Source organism: Calidris pugnax, unplaced genomic scaffold, assembly GCF_001431845.1.
Source record: "Calidris pugnax isolate Ruff unplaced genomic scaffold, ASM143184v1 scaffold76, whole genome shotgun sequence".
Taxonomy (NCBI): Eukaryota; Metazoa; Chordata; class Aves; order Charadriiformes; family Scolopacidae; genus Calidris; species Calidris pugnax.
In genome coordinates, this window is record NW_015090827.1 from 1,932,895 (window position 1) to 1,953,971 (window position 21,077).

The 21,077-nt window shown below is 40.6% G+C and overlaps 1 protein-coding gene across 1 annotated transcript; it reads left to right on the top strand.

Moving 5' to 3' along the window:
• The first annotated feature begins 1,096 nt into the window (after positions 1-1,096).
• On the top strand, positions 1,097-20,842 carry SDHAF3 (succinate dehydrogenase complex assembly factor 3). The gene is made up of 2 exons (XM_014940226.1): positions 1,097-1,300; positions 20,449-20,842. The coding sequence occupies exons 1-2, from the start codon at positions 1,139-1,141 to the stop codon at positions 20,650-20,652; spliced, it is 366 nt and encodes a 121-aa protein (XP_014795712.1). The 5' UTR covers positions 1,097-1,138; the 3' UTR covers positions 20,653-20,842.
• Positions 20,843-21,077: the final 235 nt, after the last annotated feature.

Consider the following 21,077-nt stretch of genomic DNA (forward strand, 5'->3'; position numbering starts at 1 on the left):
AGAAAATACAGTTTGAAAAGAGAGCGAGCAATTTGAGGATCAGCACCCCCCTGCCAGGGCCTGTCTGCCCGTCCCGAGAGCATCACAGCCACGAAGAGCAATGGGAACCGCCAGTGAGAAAAAACGAAACTATAACCTACAGCTCCTCTTGTCTCTCACCCATACTTAAAAACACAGATAAATTTAGCTTATGAAGACTGGGTTTAATGGACTCATTCATGGTTTGGGTTAGAAGGGACCTTAAAGCCCATCCAGTGCCACCCCCTGCCCTGGGCAGGGACACCTCCCACCAGACCAGGTTGCTCCAAGCCCCCTCCAACCTGGCCTTGAACCCCTCCAGGGATGGGGCAGCCACAGCTTCTCTGGCCAACCTGGGCCAGGCTCTCACCCCTCTCACACCAAACAAGTTCTTCCCCACATCTCAGCTCCATCTCCCCTCTTTCAGTGTCAAACCCTTCCCCTCCTCCTATGGCTCCCCTCCCTGATCCAGAGTCCCTCCCCATCTCTCCTGGAGCCCCTTGAGGGACTGGAAGGGGCTCTAAGGTCTCCCCGGAGCCTTCTCTTCTCCAGGCTGAACCCCCCAGCTCTCTCAGCCCCCCCCTCCCAGAAGCGTTCCAGCCGTTTGATCATTTTTGTGGCCTCCTCTGGCCCCGCTCCATGTCCTTCCCGTGCTGAGGCCTCTCAAGCTGGACACCGCGCGCCGCCTCCCTCTCCTGCTGCTGAAAACCGAGCTGAAACATTTACCGATTTTTTTTTAATTTTTATTTTTACGGAGATCCTTCCCCGTCCCGTCCCTCCCCGGGCCCTGCCCGCAGCTCGGCCCCCTCGCCCCGCCCCCGGTGCGGCCGCCTCAGGCCTGCTCCGCCGGGCCCCGCTCCGCCGCCATGGCGGGCGGTGCGTTGGGCCTGTACCGGCGGATCCCGTGCTGAGGCCTCTCAAGCTGGACACCGCGCGCCACCTCTCTCTCCTGCTGCTGAAAACCGAGCTGAACCATTTACCGATTTTTTTTTTTTTATTATTTTTACGGAGATCCTTCCCCGTCCCGTCCCTCCCCGGGCCCTGCCCGCAGCTCGGCCCCCTCGCCCCGCCCCCGGTGCGGCCGCCTCAGGCCTGCTCCGCCGGGCCCCGCTCCGCCGCCATGGCGGGCGGTGCGTTGGGCCTGTACCGGCGGATCCTGCTGCTGCACCGGGCCCTGCCGCCCGCCCTGCGGGCCCTGGGGGACCGCTACGTGAAGGAGGAGTTCAGGAAGCACAAGGCCGCCGGCCCCGCCGAGGCCCAGCGCTTCCTGCGGGAATGGGAGGCAAGTGACGGGGGTGAAGGGGGGGCCGCCTCCCGAGCCGCGGGCCCGGCGGGGGGCGGCGGGCCCGGCCCTGGCTGCCCCCGGGAAAGGGGGACCGGCTTCTTCAGCTGGAGCCTCGCCAGCCCTTCCCTAGCCCGGTGTTGAAGGAAAACCTGCCGTAGAAAGGCAGATAGAAAGCGCCTATTAGCTCCTCCGCTGCTAATTACCCCCGAGGTGTCGCCGGGCTTCCCCTGGCGCGTCCCCCTGAAGGGCGAACTCGTGGGCAGAATTAGGAAATTCCTCGTAATTTTGCGTCTCTGGGCAGGTTATCGTTTGTGGTTCCTGTTTCCTTGCCTCATCGATGTGTGGTTACTAACTCTGCACGCACGAGTATGTATAACAGAGTGACAACAATTATATAATTAGCTATATATACATAGGTACATACAGAAAATTATGCAAAGTACACAAAATTATCAGTATAACTTATATAAATGTATATATATAGATTTATAACTGCACGCATAGCAAATTGTATTAATTATAATAAGCCAAGTACATAGGTGCAAGTAACTTCTGCATGAACTTAGTGTTTAATTTCTGAGTGAGATGTTTCCAGCGTGTTTCCTGAGGAAAGGAGTCTCCCGTGAGCATCATGTCTCCCCCGGGACTTGGTTTCCCCAAGGACAGCAATTGCTCACCCCTCATGAGGGCATAAGAAGCTTGAGGAGCAGCGGAGGAGGGAGACTCCTGAAGTGCTGGACTCAGCCTATTGATAGACCCCCCCCCCAAAAAAAATTCCACACGGACAAGAAGCTTCCCGGAGGAAAAAACTTCAGTTAAAGCCTGAGAACAGCTGCAGGAGACAGATCGATAGACAAGCTGCCCGTTAGCTTTCATGCTCATCAAACTGCTTGGTATTATTTTTGAATCTCAAACCTGCTTTTTCTTCCTTTCCGTGGAAGAAAATGGTGTTCTGCTCTACCCCTGGGGGCTGGTTAGTCTAGGCAGCGTCCAGTGCTTCCCAGTTTACCAACAGGAGGGTGATGGGGGGAGATCTGACCCATCCCTCCCACCCGCTGTAGCTGAGATCTTGGAGGTGAAGCAGCTCCATGGCATCAGGAAGCAGCAGGGAGAACGCTGCCTGGTCTTCCCTTCTGAGGAAAGGAATAAGTGTATTTTAATTGCCTCTTGCCAACTGATAGATCCCGAAATCAGGAAAATTTGTATCTATCTCTCAAATGCCTGCTGCTATTGTAATTCTCAATTACCGTTTACTTCATATTGCCAAAATGTTTCCGCATCGCTGCTTCCAATTTTAACATGAGCTAAAAAGACAAGTTGCAGGTTACTATTTTCAGTGCTAAAATCTTCCTTAAAATAGTTTTAGAAAAGGAAGGAAGTGTTTACATTGAAATACCTTTAGCCATATCTGTGAAGTAAACAAATAGTGAAAATGTTTCTCAGTTTTAAAATGTTTTAAAAGTAGATTATAGGGAAAACTGGAGAAAAAAATGAGACTATAAGGAACAAGTTGAATTTTGAAACCTGACATTTAGTGCTATTAGCTATGATATGTTCAAGGCAAAGGAAACGAATTTAATAACTGTTTTGAGTGTGTGTGTATAAAGAACGTTGCAAATATGTCTGTCTTCTAACAAGATGCTGGGAGGTATTAGCACATAGTTAATGTGGCTCTTCTCATCTTTAGTTTTTGTTTTGTGCTGGGTTTTGTTGTTTTTTCTCCCCCTAGTAGTAATCTCTTTCGAGGGTGGGATTTAAAGCAGACTTTTGCATTTTTGGCCTGTGGGACTCACTGACTCTTACGCCGTGCTGTGGTTCTCGGTCCCTGGAAGGCTTGGACCAGGTAACTGAGGAAGGCAAACTGTAGATGAGTTGGAGATGCTCTAATTCACATTGGAATCCTCTTTGCACCCTTCCTGGGCAGCAGGACACACTTTTAATCAGAAATTTGAGGCTCTAGAATGGTTCTTGCTGAACACAGCAGCAAAGCGCCCGGTTCTTGAAGGGTGTTGTGTGAATTGCATGGAGCTGAGATTTGCTACTTCACGTACCTGAACCAGAACTACTTGCCTCTCTATTTATTTCTATTAAAAAAACTCCACCCAAACAAACAAAAAAACCCAATCCTCAAACAAATCAATACAATATGAATACAAAATGATGTCTGTATTCCCTGTGAAGTTTTAGCCATTTTTTGGGGGGGAAATGCAAAGTTATAGCTCAGTTAACAGAATTTTGGCGTGTTGCACATCAAGCACTTTTCTTCCCGACTTAGTACATGTGTTCTTTACTGTGTGCACTTTAGTGCTGTCAATATTCAGCTTCCACCTGGAAAAGGTCCTTCCTCACGTCTCCTGTTGTGTGGAGGGTGTTTGGTACAGAGTGGCATGATGTCTCATAATACAGAAAAACAGTATTGCTGATTTTACATGAAAAGAGTGTATCTTAATATATATTCACTGGAAGGTAAAGATTATGGTTATGACGATTGCATTGATGTTTCTTGACTTTGAATAAGGACTTTACTATGAAATGTAATCTTAATAAGCCACCCCATACACTTTTTGAATGAAAACTTCCCAGGATGGCTTATTTTAACATGAAACCACTTGACTTTTGTTAAAACTTTTCAGGCTCTTTTTTGGGATAGTCAGACCTTCTGTGTGTCCTCGAACGTAGTAGTTGATAGTGTGTGCTTGTGGTATGCTTTCATGTCCTCTAGTTTGATTTGTATTTGCTAATTCTTTAGTTACCAGGCATATTAACCACATTATGGTTGTGCCAAACAGGTTTAATTTTTCCTCTTGGTATTTAAATCATGCTGATTTGAGGGAAGTGGGCACATTGAGTGTTTATCAGAGAAAATTAACTGAGCAAATTCCTTTTGTTTCTTGAGAGACACGGTGAAAAACCTGTAGGATTTTACTGTTAAAAGCATTAAAAAGAACTGCTTAAAGGATTCTTAATTTTATAGGGCATTCAAACAGCTGTAGCTTCTAATATTGCCCTAATTCTTTAATATTTGGTTCTGTTCTGTGGCTTTTGGGAAGAACCCAAATCTCATTGCAGCACCTGAATACTCACCTTAATTCTTAAACAAGGGAACAGGCATTTTGGATGTCCTTACAGTCCACACAAGCACAGGTGGAACATGAAAGGGGGATTTCTAAGATTAACTTTGAAAAAAGGCGTGGGGGGGAAAAGGTAAAAAGGTTCCCAAATGATCCTGGCTTAGTATGGGAATTATATGTATCATTTGCATGTATGATACAGGAGATGAACCTGCATCCTTTGTTTTAACGCTAGCTACTCTAGAACTATCCTTTGAATATTCTTGAAAGACTTCTTAAGTGAATGAGACTGATACTCCACAGATAAAAGCAGAACAATATAAATCCTGCATTTTTCCCTTCATTTTTTCTTGATGGGTTGTGCCTTGAAACCCCCCTGGAAGGTATTAAAGGGGGATGCAAAGAAAGCAAACTTTGGTGTTCAGGAATTAGGGTGATTCAGGTAGATTCAAATGAAGTATATAAATTATTAATATATGTTCCTTTCTATTTTCTAAATATTGAATATTTTAATTAAAATAATTGTTGCACATTTACAGGAGATGGCTGATATAATTAGATTGATAGTGATTATTACCTCAGAATGCTATTGAATTAATGTTGACAGATACAAGTGAATTAGTTCAACAGTCTTCGAAGTCCCGTAGTAGCTGATGAGAATGCCTACTCAAGAATAGGTAATATTAAGATAATATAAATTACTTTATCCCAAGTTACAAATGATACAAGGAAAAATATTCAGCCAAGTAATTTCAGTCATCGTTTTGGTTTACATCATTTAAGTTAATTCTTCTTTTAATTTTTGAAAATGGCCATTTTGTACTTAGCTTGTTTAAAAAGACTGACCCTGTAGACAGAAAGGTCTGGACTATCTTGAGATGAGCAGAATCATTCTGCGGAATTACATGACATTTTCTCACATCTAATAGATTGAATAAATTGCCTTTGAAATGCTTTGGACACTCTTGACTCTGGAAGCTTTTCTTAGAAGCTTTCAAATGAACTGACACTGATTTTGGGAGCTGGCCTCTGCAGTTGGATGCTCAGAAGGAAGGTGACTTTTTTTTTCATTCCTGTAACAAATCTAGGCATTATATTGGTAAAATTAAAAAAAACCAAACAATTGTGGGATGGTCTCCTATTTCCCAGGACATAATTGTCCTGATAGATCTTTTTCTGCTCGTGAGTGGATACACTTAACAGATTTTTTAAAAATTTCTTAATTCTTTGGGCTAGTATGATCTTCCTTCCCCTTCCTGATTTATTTTTAAGCTGCTGGCACTCAACGAGTTGAAATGTTGAAAGGAGAACTTGAGGAGCAAATAGCCAAAGAAGGTTGGGTGAGTGGAAGAGGAAGCTGTGGCCAGTGCTGGGGTTGGACTGGGATGGGAGTGGGAGGTGTGGGTTGCCCTTTGTACTGTCTTTCAGCAAATATATAGGTTGCATAAGTCTAAAATTGCCACTGACTTTCTGTATCCTGCTCAGGGTTTCAGTGAAGTGCATTTATATAAGTGATCTTTTCTTTGCCTGACAAAGAAATACAATTTTTTTTTGGAAGTGAAATATGACTTCAAGGTTTTTGCCATTTTATGACTTTAATAAAAGTTGTGAAATAGGATTTGAGAGTAGTATTTCATTGTAACATTACCGGATACATTGGAATTTGCTTTTAGTGATTTTTATGGCTATCTGGATGAAAACCTTCTTATTAAGAGTAAATTCCTACTGAGACTTACGTATTTAGCCCCCACTTAGGGTGTTCACTGGGTATTAATTTGTAAGAACTAAATTGGAGCCAATTTCCTCTATTTTCTTTGATACTTCTCAAAAGGCAGGAAAGAATTTCTCACTTTTCTGAGAGCCGGGGAGTTGTGGCTCATAAATTGAGGAGCACGTGGGATTTGGGGTCTGACCAGCCGCAGGAAATCAGCCTTCTGCTCTGACCTGGCGTCCCTGGTGGCCTGCTTTGCTTTGAGATTTGAAGTCCTATCTGTGTAAAATAGTAATTTTGCCTTTGTTCACCCGTGATTTGGTGAGTTCCCTGAACTGATGCTCATGTGCAATTGTCCCTTTGATGAAAAAAGAAACCACAAAGGCAAAGGTTGACCACATGGATCCCTATCGCAGATTTTCATGGTAATAACACCTTTTTTTTGTGTTATGGCATCGCTTCCATCCTTCTGCTGCTCCTTCAAATTGGGGTTTAGAAGCAGGAGCTGGTGTCTGCTCCTCTTCCCTGGAGAAACCAGGGGGTCTGGGAGCTTCCTGATGCAGAGAGACTTGGGGTGACCCAGAGGGGGAACCTGCTGGCTTGAAGGGACATTTGGTACTTCAGCTGGAGCAGCATCATTCTCTTCCAGATTCACGTGCCCACTGCTAAGGCCAGTGATTTTTTGGTTTGTTTTAAAGGGTTTTTTGTCTTTTTTGTTCCTGTGTACATACTGGTGTGGGATAGCATTTGATTAACTTCTTTCTTTTAACTTTGTTATGTGTAAAATACACTGCGTTTTTTTTTTTCTCCTGTTTAAAAAATGGTATTTTCTGGGCTTGATGAAAAATAAGACTTAGAGTCAAATGTGAGGTTTTCTTTTAGACCTTTACTGTATTCTCCAAATTCAGTATTCCATCAGCTGTGGCATCAGAACTCTCAACGCTTCTGTCATGTTACTGTGCTAATTATCTCTATATTGTCATATAGATACTGCACATAGCTGGTCAAGTATCTGGCTACTGGACGTAGCTGTCCTGGTACCACCTATCCTGCTGCTAGGTGAAATTTTTATTTACCAATCGCTGATGGTTTAAATCCCAACTGAAATTTGTTAGCAGAGTGCAGCAATTTTAATTGGCACTGATGGTTTAAATCCCAACTGAAGTTTGTTAGCAGAGTGCAGCAATTTTAATTGGTTATAACTTAGACTGAGAAGTTTAAATTGCTGTAGAAGTGGGGTAGATCTCTAATATACATTACGGTTTATTCCTTGCATTGAGCAGCAATGGCTTGGGGAATGAGCTGAGTCCTGGCTTGAGGTAAAACAGAACCAATATTTATGATTTGAAGGCCCCGTAGAATTTTGGTGGATGCACTAATGAGTACAGGTTGATGACAGCCAGATCCCTAAATAAGAAAATATAAGAAATAAGAAAATAGGGATGTGGAGACACCAGAAGAAGCAGAACCAGCGACGGAGCGTTTACAGAATTGTGTTTAAAAGGTAATTCAGGTTTCCATCTAGTGGTGGTATCAAATTCTGTCCAAGCTGTATGCGTAACCATGCTCTCTAACGTATCGTGTGTTTAAAACTTAAGAAATGGAAAACCTTTACTATGTATGAATTCTATACACAATAGCACATAATTCCCACATAATAGGCCTCCAGAATTTTTTAAGATGGAGCTGCAATGATCAGGAATCTGTTATTTTGGCCACGTGCATTCAGATCCCTGAGGACCCTCTGAATCTAACAGTTTATCTTATTTGCTGCAAATTAGCCCGATTCTGCTTTTTTTTCAGTGTTCCTTGACAGCTGTTTCATAAAATTTAACTCTGTACGGGTGACAGAAAGAGAGAAGTGATGTCTTAAAAAAGTTGTCTTTAAGTTGCACGTGTGCAAGGATGAGTTTCTTATTTTTTCTTAGAATTAAAAGATTTTGAGGTTTGATCTAAGATGTTTTTAATTCTTAGAATTAAAAACAACAAAAAAAGGAGAGAGGAGAAGGTTGGGATTCTGCTTGCTTTGCCCCCATCTTGTTGTTCCAGCCCTGTCTATTTTTATTATTTAAAGGATTTTACAGTAGAATTTAACCATACCAGGTTAGGTTTTCAGATGAAGATAATATAGGGGTAAGTGACCCACAAGCCTTTTGAGCTGCCTCGTGTTTTAAGACAGTGCAGTGGGTCCGAGTCTGAATGGGAATTGGGAATTTATACGGGATTTCTGCTTGTTTGTATTTTACCGACATCCTTCCTTCTAGCATTTGTTTGGTGCTTGTGTAAATATTGTCAGTTTGTAGTGTTTTGTCAGCGTGGTAGATTTTACTGTGATTTCGGTGCATTTCCACTATCAACACCACAACCGCTGCCAACTTTCCCCAAGTGCTGTCAAGTGCCACATTTTGTAATTACTGCAATAATATTCCGAGTGCTCTAATTGCACATACTGTATAGATGTGCTTTTCTGTCCTGTGTACACGCAAAATTGATATTTTCTGTGAGTTCAAATGGAATCTGGAGCACATCTGAATAATTGGTTCAGAATTGGGTTGGGTTTTTTTCTCCTTTTTTCATCATCACGTGAGGTGTCTGCACAAGGAGCGTTACACAAATTGGAGGATTTTTAAAGCCCCGGATGTGTGTGTCACATCTGAATATAGAGACAGAGCAGACAGGGATGAGAGAGAGCAGGATGAGCTTGTTTTCCCCCTGCAGTAACTACCTAAATCTATAGAATACCTCCTAAATGGATCTTGCCCCCATCTTTCATGAATGCCTCGCCACCCATACTTAAAACGTAGATGCCTGTTCCCTTGTTCTGCAGAAATTCCTAAGTGATATAAAATTGACACACTAGTTTTGTGCTATTTTATGCTATTTTTTTTTCTTCTTCCTGAACTGTTCTGTTCCCTAATTTAGAGGAAATGGAGAGATGATTAGGTCACTGCAACATTTTTTCTTCTCCCTCTTTCTTTCTCCCTCTTTCTTTCTCCCTCTTTCTTTCTCCCTCTTTCTTTCTCCCTCTTTCTTTCTCCCTCTTTCTTTCTCCCTCTTTCTTTCTCCCTCTTTCTTTCTCCCTCTTTCTTTCTCCCTCTTTCTTTCTCCCTCTTTCTTTCTCCCTCTTTCTTTCTCCCTCTTTCTTTCTCCCTCTTTCTTTCTCCCTCTTTCTTTCTCCCTCTTTCTTTCTCCCTCTTTCTTTCTCCCTCTTTCTTTCTCCCTCTTTCTTTCTCCCTCTTTCTTTCTCCCTCTTTCTTTCTCCCTCTTTCTTTCTCCCTCTTTCTTTCTCCCTCTTTCTTTCTCCCTCTTTTTTCTTTTTTTTTCCTTTTTCCTTTTTTTTTCTTTTCTTAATCTGAATCTGAGTGAGAAGCAGCCTGGTGGAAGGGTGAGAACTCCAGACAACTCCCCATCACCATTTCTTCTTTGGAGATGTCATTGTGCCGGTAGTGTTAATATCTGCCTAGAGTGAAGCAGAGGAATCAGTTTATTTTCTGTAGGCCACCAAATACCATTTAGCTCATAATGAGTTCCTTGCTTTTTACGATGGCGTAGCGGAAGGCACGTAGGCTGTGCAATTGAAGTTTGTGTGTCGTTTGATGGATAATATTACTTAATCTGAATCTGAGTGAGAAGCAGCCTGGTGGAAGGGTGAGAACTCCAGACAACTCCCCATCACCATTTCTTCTTTGGAGATGTCATTGTGCCGGTAGTGTTAATATCTGCCTAGAGTGAAGCAGAGGAATCAGTTTATTTTCTGTAGGCCACCAAATACCATTTAGCTCATAATGAGTTCCTTGCTTTTTACGATGGCGTAGCGGGAGGCACGTAGGCTGTGCAATTGAATTAAGTTTGTGTGTCGTTTGATGGATAATATTATCAGCTTTGAAATCTGTATTGAGGGAAGAATTCATATTGCATTGGCAGTCTTTCAAGCTTCATCCCCTTCTGTGTGAAGTCTGTAATGCCCTCATGCGTAGTCTGATCTGTGATTTTTGATTGAAATTCAAAGTATCCTTCATAGGACTGCAGTTTTTGAAGCACACACTTGATGGCAGCAAACGTTTAAATTGAGAAGGCTCGTTCCTATACTAGCACCCAGTAAGGTATTGAATTTTGTTATATAAACCAGAATTTTCACAGATTCTGTTCTTGTTAAATTCTTTTTTGAAATACACATGGAGATTTGTTAATCTTTGCTGTGGATTTTCAGAATCCTTTCTTAATTCAAAAACTTTACTGTGGTTTCCACCTGGTTTAGGTGCAAACCGTAACGATTTCTTGCTGTGCTTTCTGGTTTTGGTTTGTTCTGGGGTAGTTTGGTATCTCAGCAGCGAAACCCAGTAGACACCCCAGTGGTTTGCAGTGTGCAGCATCACTGCCCTCTCATACCCTGGCAGGGAAGAGGGCACTTCACGTTCTCCAGATGTGCTGAAATTTACTCTTCTGAAGCCCGTTATTGTTTTTTATTTATTTGAGAAATAAATCTGATCTCTCTGCAAGAAGATTTTCTGTATTCCTCTTTCACTCTTCCATTTTTAGAGCAGCAATCTCTCGTTTTGTGATGATTTTTACTCAAATTGCTTCTCACAGTTGGATTTGTAGACGAGTCAAGCCTGCGGTGGAGACCCAGCCTGAGATAAATACCCTGCACTACCCTCCACAATATTAAAAATAATTAAAAAAGTATAAAATCCTAATGACATTCTAGGAAATTTACCAGAATATGACTATACTTTTTCCAACGGAAATTGACGTGGTAAAAGTCCCTTTTTTCTTGCAGTTGGAAAGGTCTGGGAGTTTGTGTTTACCAACAGCAGCTTCTCTTAATTTCCAAGTCTAATGATGGAATCATTGTCCATGTTTCAGATCAAGGTTGGGTAACGGTGGTTGGATAATCAGGCAGTTCTTTGCAGACCTGGTGTCAGATGTCGTTCTTCAGTGACATTAAATCACACCTTTGTTTGCTACTGTGGTATCAGGGGAGATGCCCAATAGGCATATTTTGTTCCCCAAAATAAAAAAATTAGATTTAGATTTTAGATACTGTTGTGAAATACATTGGTGTTGCATGGTGTTCGTAAGTTTTCTTTAAAAAGGAGAATTATATTATAAAAACATATTTCTTCCTACTTTCCTACCTGGAAACAGCTGAAATGTTTAAACTGAATCTCTTTCTCTTTTTTTCTCTCCTTTCCAAAATTAATATGGCAGGTGTCAGTCATCCACCATCATATTTGAGGCCAAAAAGCTACAGTCTGATGCAGTTAGCATCACGTGGGAAGTGTGGATCAACTTTGGGCTGTGGTACCAGCTCTAAAATTAAGGGTGCTCTGCTTCATGTTGAAATGACTTGACTTGTTCTGTGCATGTACATTCATAGTTCAAATTGGATTTAAGGCTTCGAATTAATTTCAAGGTGTACAGCAAGTCGCAATATTCAGTTGTTTTCTGGGCCTCTTGAATTTTTAAATTCAGTTGATTGTTCGCAGCGAGCTCTTTAGCATCCATTACAGTGAGTCATTGGAAGAATTTATTTCAGAGATGCATGATGTGAAGAGTTTTAATTAGATAACAAACGTGGATTATGTCCTTAGTGGTTTACAGAGCTGAGATCTTGTACAGCTGTGGGTTTTGTTCACTGGTTCTGCTGCTGCTGGTTGACTGGTGAAAAGAGATTTCATAGGCAGCATCAGTCCGGTTCACGGGCGATCCAGCACCATCACTGGAAATGAAAGGAGTTACAGCCTTCTGAAAAATACCATCCTCCTCTCAGTCACTTTGTGAATAATGTGAACTCTTGATTTTGCCTTTTTTTTATTTTTTCTTTCTTTGTTTTAATTTTATTTGTGAATCTGAATTTTGGCCTGTCCGCCAGCAGATGCCACTCCTCAGCAGCAGACCAGGTTCCCCAATCTTGACCAGGGAGAGGAAAATAGTTGTGGTAGAGCTTTGTTTTTCAGAAACATGGGTGGCAGTTTGCCTGGGATTGGCTTTGTTTTCCTTGCTGAGAACAGCCTACGCTATAAACAATTAAATATTTATTTTTTACAACGGAGCTGTTTGAAGTTTTGTTTCCTCAGGGCTGGAAAAACGTACGAAGAGTAAGGTGCCTTTGTTCTTCAAAATGCTGTGGAGAGCAGTATTTTAGTTGGATAGGGGATGACCTACAAATCTTTTGGGACTCAGGAAGTTTCATTATGGAATGATTTTAGGTGGTGGAAGGGTGTCTGTAATGGGATTGCTGAAAATCTGCACTGAGGAGGATGAGTTAGAAGCTTAAGTCTCAATGACTTGCGATAGGACGAGTCCTTATAAAACCTTAAAAGGCATATTGAAAAGCAGCTGGTCGAGTTGTGAGTGCATCTGCCAAGAGAGAGCTAAGAAGCTGTGTGGTGAGAATAGACAAGGGAATCCTGGCAGACTTTTGATAATTGGTGACTATGGTTGGACCTGGAGACCCCTTGGACTGAGCAACCTGGTCTGGTGGGAGGGCCCAGGCCAGGGGGTTGCACTGGGGGGGCTTTAAGGTCATGTGTGTGTAATGGATTTAATTGCATCATGAATGAGCACTTTGCACTTGTTTTATTTGACAAGTAGCTCAGCAAAAATGAGGAGATCTGTTGTATTTTTCTCATAAATAAACACCGTAGAATAAAACTGATCCCATTGCTTCTCCCCGCATTGGTGTACAGTCTTGTTTTCAGTGTTTTCCCCTTTTAAGAAATTAAAAATTAATGTTAAAACATTACGGTTGGACATAGAGGAGATAAGTTGTGTTTTGTTCTGGTTTCCTAAGGCAGCTGTTGATAATAAAGGCCAGTCCTGCCCTCTAACAGCAGGTGGACTTCAGAGCTGTGACCTGCTCTACGTCACGTTACATCACTAAACACTAAACTTTAATTTAACCAGTCAAAGCTCTCCCCTGAATGGGCCATGGCTTCAGAAATGCCATGGGATTGATGTCACATGGAGGATTATTGTTATTTTTTTCACCTATTTAACAAGCATGATTTTTTTTTCATATATGTTATATCACAATATTTTAGGAAGATAAAACAGAGTAAAGAACTTTATGTTGTAATTTTGAGAGCAATAAAACTAAAGGAGAAGGAAGTGCTGTGATTTGTTCTATTGCTGGGAGGATGTGGAAGACTTTTTAAACAATTTATATTATTAACTTAATTTAATTTATATTATTAACTTCATTTGACAGAGGTATATTTCTGTGTATCCCAAGTGTATGCCTGGTCTAAAACTTGAACAACTTTTTCTGTAGCAACAAGAACTTTAAAAATTTGCACCAAGTCTAGCATAGAGACTAATGAATTAATCTTTCTTTTTGCCTTTTATTAGGTACTATGAAGTATGTGTTAATTGCAGTAATAACCCACCTTCCCATAGAGTGAGTTTACAAATATAAAGCAGTACGTTGTTAATTGTCTTAAGGAAAATGTCAGTTCCATCACTGTGCATTTATTTTCATAGAGATGCCCTATTGCTGCTGTTTAAAAGCAAGGAGGACTGAATTGCAAAGAAATTATTATTAATAATAAATTTAATTTCTTGATTAATAAAGTTATTATTAATAATATTTTTAATTATTTAATAATAAATAATAAATTAAGTACCAGGCTGAATGTCATACTTCAATAAGTAACACAGAAGAATTCACCTGTGTTTCCCAGCAGCAATATTATTTTATTTTTGAAATCATATGAGCCCACCTGTATGAAGACTTTCTTTTACTGACAGCCTCTCTCCTTTCCAGTCTCTCTGAAGAGCACATCTCAAAAATGTGTGTGTCATATTGAAAAAGCAGGTAGATAAACTTCAGTATTAGATTCCTTGCTTGTCTGTTTTAAATGCCTCCACAAGCACCCAGGTAGGGCTTGTGTCTCCCCCCTGTTACTAGAGAAAATTCAGCCTTTGACAGTATTTTCTGTAGCAAAATCTGCTTTTGCTAAACTAGTATCCCATGTATTGTATTGGAACAGGGAATGCAGAATATATTCACTTAAAACTGGGGAAGTTTCTCTCTCTTTGTCCCGAGGGACAGATCTGACTTTTACACTAATGATCCTCTGGTCTGCTAATTAAATATTGCCCATGACTTTTTACTTAATTCATTCAAGCACATTGTTCTTCTACAGGTCCATTAAAGTACAAAATTCAGTGTACCCTCAGCAGAAGGGTTATTTGTGGTGTCAGGGAAATCAATGCCTGTTTGGGGATTAAATTTTTGTTTATACTTCAGGTTTCCTTCATTGCTGTATTAGTTTAACTTTTTGGCTCTGATGAGCCTGTAGGAATATGAGTAATGGAAAATAAGAATATTGAGTCTCATTTGGCTATATATTGAGCGCTTGAAACGCTTCATTGAGTATAAATTGAGAGGAAGGACATGCATGGGACGTCTTTCACGTGTCATCATCTGGGATACGTAATCTTTTGCATGTTCTTGGTTAGTCTCTAGCCATCGGGAAACTAATGTGGTTGTCTTGGAAACAGGCTTTATTTTCCTTTTGTGAATATCTAGATATGAAATCATTGTCTTCCTTGAAAATCTGGAAGTAATACTTCCAAAAGAAATAACCATAAATTTAAGATGCTTCTCCTCTATTTAAAGAATTGGTACAAGAGTCTGTAAGTGATGTTTGCATCGTGTGCTTTAATTATAGTTGTGTAATTGTGTTGCTGAAACAGCCTTTAGGTTTTTTTGAGGTAAAATGCCTCCACTTAGTGTCGGTATTTGGGAATTATCTGCAGTGAAGCACTTTGCCAACATTTCCTAGCTTGATATTTAAATAGAAATATTACAGTATAACTGATGCATTGAGGAGGTTAAGGTCCTAAAACCAAACTGATACTGTCTCTTCCAGTCTTTTCCCTTGACTCACTTTAAATTAACAAGATTTGATAAAACCTTGAATTTTGTACAGGATTGTGGCATAATATTTGCCAGACAAAACATCAGCAGTAGACAGCAGTGCAGAGGACAACTTGTTTATTGGCCAAAGAGCTGCCATGCACAACATAAAATGTCAAAGCAAAGTAGAAACTGAGTCAAGAAACAACCATCTTTCAAATTTCTGAGGCTTTATTAGGATTTTATATGAAATTATGAAACAAATGTTCTTGAAAGAAGTTTAACTTTTCTGGTCTGTAGCTTATTTGTCCAGTCACAGCAGTCTTAGTGTTTGGTATTAGCAACAGTTTAATTTCATCATAATTTTTACAGAAGAAGGTCCAGACTGAATAATTTTTCATGGTTTGTTCTTAAATTGTTAACTATATTAAGTTCTAATGGGTTTTTTTTAAAAATGTATTTATCTTCCAAGTATTTTGTCTCCAGTACCAATTTAAAAGATTCTCAAATACTGATATGTACTTCAGAGAATATATTTTTTTTTCATTCTCTTGTAAAAAAATCTTTTTTTTTTTTCTTTCTTGGTGAAGCTCAGGCTTTGGCTGATAAAACCAGTCCAGGGGAAGAGGGATCAGGGTAGGATCTTGTTGAGCCACTGGAACCCATCCCTGTGACCATCTCTATTTGTTCCCCCTCCTGTCTCTTCCTCCTGCCCCGTTTCTTGTGCTGCATCTATGTTTCAAATTGATCTCTCTTTACAAAACTTAATAGGTCATTTTATTTTTTTTAATGTTATTTTTCCTTCAAGTATGTTCTAATCCTTTTTTTTTTCCCCTTTCTTTTTCCCTAGAACAAACTCAGGCATTTTATTTAAGGCCTGAGATGAAGCTTATTAACATAAGTGGATAGGATCTTAAAGATTATGGTTGTTACCAGGTGGTGCAAAAAGCTTTTAGTGACCTAGATTTTGGCCCCGATGTACAATACTCATGTAAGTATTGTGCATCCAGAGAGAAATAATTAATCACAGCTTGTTTTTCCACAAATGGCAGTGAAGTCACTCTGATGTACTGAGATGCTGTTGTGCCCCGTTTTAGTCTTAATAGCATTGATATATCGTTACCTTGACAGTCGGGCCACAAACTTCCCACTTCCACCTCAAATTATGATCTCATAGGTCTTACATGAAAAAAGGACATTAAAATAACATGTTATTTAATGTATAAACAAAGCTGAGTTAGATCTTGAGCTTTGTTCACATTCCTCTAAATAAATGTCATTTCTTCCAGTTTAACAATATTAGTAAAACTGTGTTCGGGGAAAAAAAAAGTAGTCCATTTATACCTTCCTGATCAAATAATAATTCTCCGTGCTGATTACTAAGTATTCTGTAATTATATTACCTGGCTCCATTTTAGCTGAGCCATTTTTCATACTCTCCTCCCAAAATGCAAAGAAGCAAGGAACCAAAACCCCAACCCCCTTGTATGGTAATGGTTCTGCGTATTTGTGGTGTGTACGTCATTACTGTGATCATCACCATGAAATTTGGCCCATAATCTCATGTTCTAGCATCCTCCCCGAGTCTCCTGGAAAAACATGATGGTGTTAAAAGTTCTCCTGGCTTTTCCTTTCAGATCGACTTTTAGAGAACTTGAAAGCTTTTCTGGTTGTTCCCACTATTTAAGTCCTGGAGAAATCTGTTTAACTTCTGTGTGTTGTAATTAGAAATGGTGACATGGTCTTTCATAACTTCCTTAACTTGGAAAACAACGAGGCTGACGCCCTTTCTGTAACGTGTGGTATTTAAAACCTCAAATGTCACCCGTCCCCTTGTCCTTTTGATGAATTTGTGCATTCTGTGAATGCTTATTTATCAGAGAGCAGAAAAAAACACGTGTATTTGCTTTGGTTAATGAATTTAAATTAAAAACCCCAGTGGTTACTGGTTACAGCAGATACCTTCTGTGCTTTTGTAGGAATTGCTTAGAGGTTCAAGTATTTAATCATGACATAAGATTTTAGGAGAGCCAGTGTGATCTGTGGGCAGAACCAGCTTCTCCAAGGTTGGGCATCATAGAATCATGGAACAGTATGGGTTGGAAGGGACCTTCAAGATCATCCAGTTCCCACCCCTGCCCTGGGCAGGGACACCTCCCACCAACCCAGGTTGCTCCAAGCCCCCTCCAGCCTCCCCTCCAGGGATGGGGCAGCCACAGCTTCTCTGGCCAACCTGGGCCAGGCTCTCACCACCCTCACACCAAAGAATTTTTCCAAATATCTGGTCTGAATCTCCCCTCTTTCAGTGTCAAACCCTTTCCCCTCATCCTATGGCTCCCCTCCCTGATCCAGAGTCCCCCCCATCTCTCCTGGAGCCCCTTGAGGGACTGGAAGGGGCTCTAAGGTCTCCCCAAAGCCTTCTCTCTTCAGATGAGGATGTTCAGGTGAGGCATCTGCTTTGGGGAGTTTTGGGGTGTCTGTGTTGGAACTGGGTGCAGGTTTCCTTATCTCCCCTTTTGTGTCTCCCGTCTCGGGTTCTGTGAGCAGAATGTGAAACATAATTGCAATAAAATGCCCTTAAAAAATCTGCCAGGGATTTGTGCTGTGACTGACAGAAGAGGTTTGTTACATTTGGAAGATGTAGTTACATGTGAAATAAAACCCAAGGCAGAAGGAAAGTAATTTTCTTTGTTTGGGAGAGGTGAGCAGGGGTTGTTTTGGTTCTGCTGGGGGGGAAGATGGTCGTTGTAAATAGTTAAATTCTGTGTCTGTATCAGTTCTGCTGAAAACTGGAGCAAACACAAACACTCTGCTCCTCCTTATTGTCTGAGGGGCTGTGATCATCATATTTTGTAACCAGAGGTGTAGCATTCAAAGAACAGATCTTAGCTTGGTTTTTTTTTTTGGTTGTTTGTGTGTGGTTTGTCTTTTTTTTTTATTATGCTTTTTATCCTATTACTGAACTCTGGAGTTCAGCATATTAAAGTTCATGTGCAGTCAGCAAAGTGGTGCATTTTCTGTATAGAACCTGAATCTTAAATTACAGACCTGTGTACCAGCCAATTATGTGGTACCTGTCCAGGAACCGCTGAGCCCGTAATAACAGTGAATTTCTGCGGGAACAGTAATGTGTTAAACACCTGAATATCCCAAACTGTGTTCGTTCCTCATCAGGCCTCGCATTTGATCTTTTTCCAGGGCTTTTCTAAAGGCTGAAATGTATTTTCTTTGGTGCGTCGCTGCCTTTTGGTAAGATGAGGCGAGAAAGTTCCATTTTGTGTCATGAGTTGGCCAAAACCCGGCATGTTTTTGGGGTCTAAACTTGAATTTCTGTTCAGGCTACAAATTGGTGTGAAACGCAGGGCTGTTGGGGCTGTACAGAACATTTGTTCAGCTGGAAAATGAGTGGGGGGACAAAACAGGAGGGGGGGGTGATGTGTCCAGGTGGGAGCAGGGAGCGCTGCGAAGGGGAACCCCCGGCATCAAGGGATGGGGAAGGATGGTCCATCCCTGCGAGAGGGACCACTGGGGCTTTGTCCAGGACCACCACTTCCCTGATGCTTTGTGAAATGGGATGATTTGATGCTGGATTAAAAAAAAAAACAACAAACATTGTAGACTCTTTACCAGTAGTTAATTTGATGTTTTTGGAAAATACGATGATTTCGTCAACAAAGTTTGTAAAATTGTAACTGGCCTTTAAATGGACTTGAGGGATTTCTAGGCACTGTTGCCCCAGGTTGCTCCAGGGTGGTTGATCATCAATGGTGGTCCTCCCAGTGTGGAGCCTGCCCTGGTAGGACATCGTTTGGAGGAGTTCTCAGATCTCTTGATAAGATGTGGAGGGTTTCACGTTCCGTGCTTTCAGTCTTGCTTCTGAATTACGGGCTGTGAATATTTTTCTTCAGTAGAATTGTCTCTGGGTAGAAATTTGAAGATAAAATGAGGTGGAGCAGTTGATGTGCAAAATGTTGTGTGTTACTTTCCACCTCAGAGCTCGCTTTTGTCCAACTGCCTTGATGAGAAATTACATAAATTGCAAATTTGAAGAATTTTTAACCCATTCTCTCTTTTCCTGTTGTTGATTGTTCAAGAAAAACTGTATTTAGTTCCTCCTAAACCTTGGACCAACTCTACCATAAGGCAATGCCGCTGAGGTGTGGGGTTAGTGCAGGGTTTAACAGTAGAGTCGCTGTTCCTGAATTTACATTATTTAAAGCAAATTTAATGTAAAAAGGGGAGAGATCATGTGGGGAAGAATCTTGCTATTATGAAACTTATTATTTTTCTTATTGGGGAACTTTAATGTAAAGTTCCATTGCTACATATACCTCTAAAAATAAGGAATCAGTTTAGTTCAGAGTCTGTATTAATATAAATTTACTTTTGTTTGCTGGGTTTGTTTTATCGATCTATTTTGTTTAAATAGCCATGAATTAAGTTTTGCAGCGTGACTTTAGTAAGGCTTGACGTGGTCTATAAACAATGTCGTGTATTTATGTTGGTAAATATTGTCATTTTGAAATTTATCACTTGCTGATGAATAACTTTCTTCCTTCTCACCCCCTTCCCTGGAATTATTAGACATTGTTTATTAGTTGTGCAGCTGAAGTAGTGGCTTTAGGAACTTTGCTGGTAATGGGATTAACAATTCAGTATTCCATGATGAGGCTCCTTCCAGCTGAAAATTTGAAATTAAAATAATGCTTATATCTCATTGCCAAAATCCTGTGCTTTTGAGTACTCCTGATATATAATCCTTTATTTAAAAAGAAAAAAAAAAAAGTGATACCATATACCAGTCATCATTCTTATTTATTCAGGATGGGGTTTTTTAGTTCAATTTCTTTTACTGTCTTCGGAGCTGAGATTGAAACTTTAAGGATACCTTACCAAAATAGGGAAGTCTATATTTTTTCCAATATTTATATTTTCTTTATGTTTTTCCAAATTTTAATTTTTTGAAATTAATTTCTTAATTGTGGAGTTTGTTTTTAAACATTTAGTTCCCAGAAATGCAGGGAGGGGTTATGCCAAAAGGCTTTAGGACACTGGCTAATTACAGATTGCTTTTTCTGATACGTATCTTTGAGAGTAATACTTTTCCAGATGGATAAGTTTACAAAGTGAATCCTCTTGATATCCTGCTAGATAGAAAACATGTATTTTAATGGTTATAACTACATGGGTATATTTGATCTATGATTAATTTTTGGGTTGTTTTCAGTAGTAGTACATGAGATGACAGAATTAATCTGTTCATATATAATATGTATTTTAAACTAGCTACTTGAAATTGACCCTAGATACTAGAAATGTCTTAAAAACTTTTTCTTTCTTATAAAAAGGGTATTTTTGGGGGATCAATTGGTGCTGATGAACAGACTGTTTTAGAAGGTTGACAAGAGTATGTTAGTACAGTAAAATGCTATTAAAAAAAGTTGACCTGAGTGCTGGATTTGTCATTTTTGTGACCTGTGTATTCCTTCCTCATTAGAACTATGCAGCGCTGATAGAGCAGCAAATTAACGAGGAGAAACAGAAGTTGAGAGCAGAGACTGTGTACGGGATGCGGCTCACGGAAGAAAAACTGAATGACTTCCGTGACGAGCAGATTGGGCAGCTGAAGGAGCTGATGGACGAAGCTACCAAACCTCATAAAAAAATCAGCGTTTCTAAAAACTCGGAACACAAAACCTAAAAAGGATTTAATATTGTTTTAATGCACACGGAAGCACTTTGAAGCCTCCCTTTTCCGGTTGGACTTAAATGTGGTTTCTGTGGAATAATGGGTGCTGCTGATGCCATAACATGTCCGAAATGGATGTCTCTGGCTATTTGGCTTTCTATGCAAGAATAAATGTTAAAATGGAATAATTACAATAATTTTATGTTAATTGTGATATTTTTTCCCTCCTGATGTGTGGTGGGATCGCTGTGGCTGCATCCAGGTGCCCACCCTGTCACTCTGTCACTCTGCTCCTTGGCAGGATGAGGTGGGGAGAAAATAAGATGGAAAAAAACCACCTTGTGGTCAAGATAAAGGCGGTTTAATCAAACAAAAGCAAAGGAAAACAAAACATTTATTCTCTACTTCGCATCAGCAGGTGATGTCCAGCCCCTTCC

What these genes read in the sequence shown, in the direction of transcription:
- SDHAF3 (XM_014940226.1), top strand. Translation starts at nt 1,139, where the DNA reads ATGGCGGGCGGTGCGTTGGGCCTGTACCGGCGGATCCTGCTGCTGCAC. An exon ending in GCTTCCTGCGGGAATGGGAG is followed by an intron (nt 1,301 to 20,448) that starts GCAAGTGACGGG and finishes CTTCCTCATTAG; the next exon opens with AACTATGCAGCGCTGATAGA.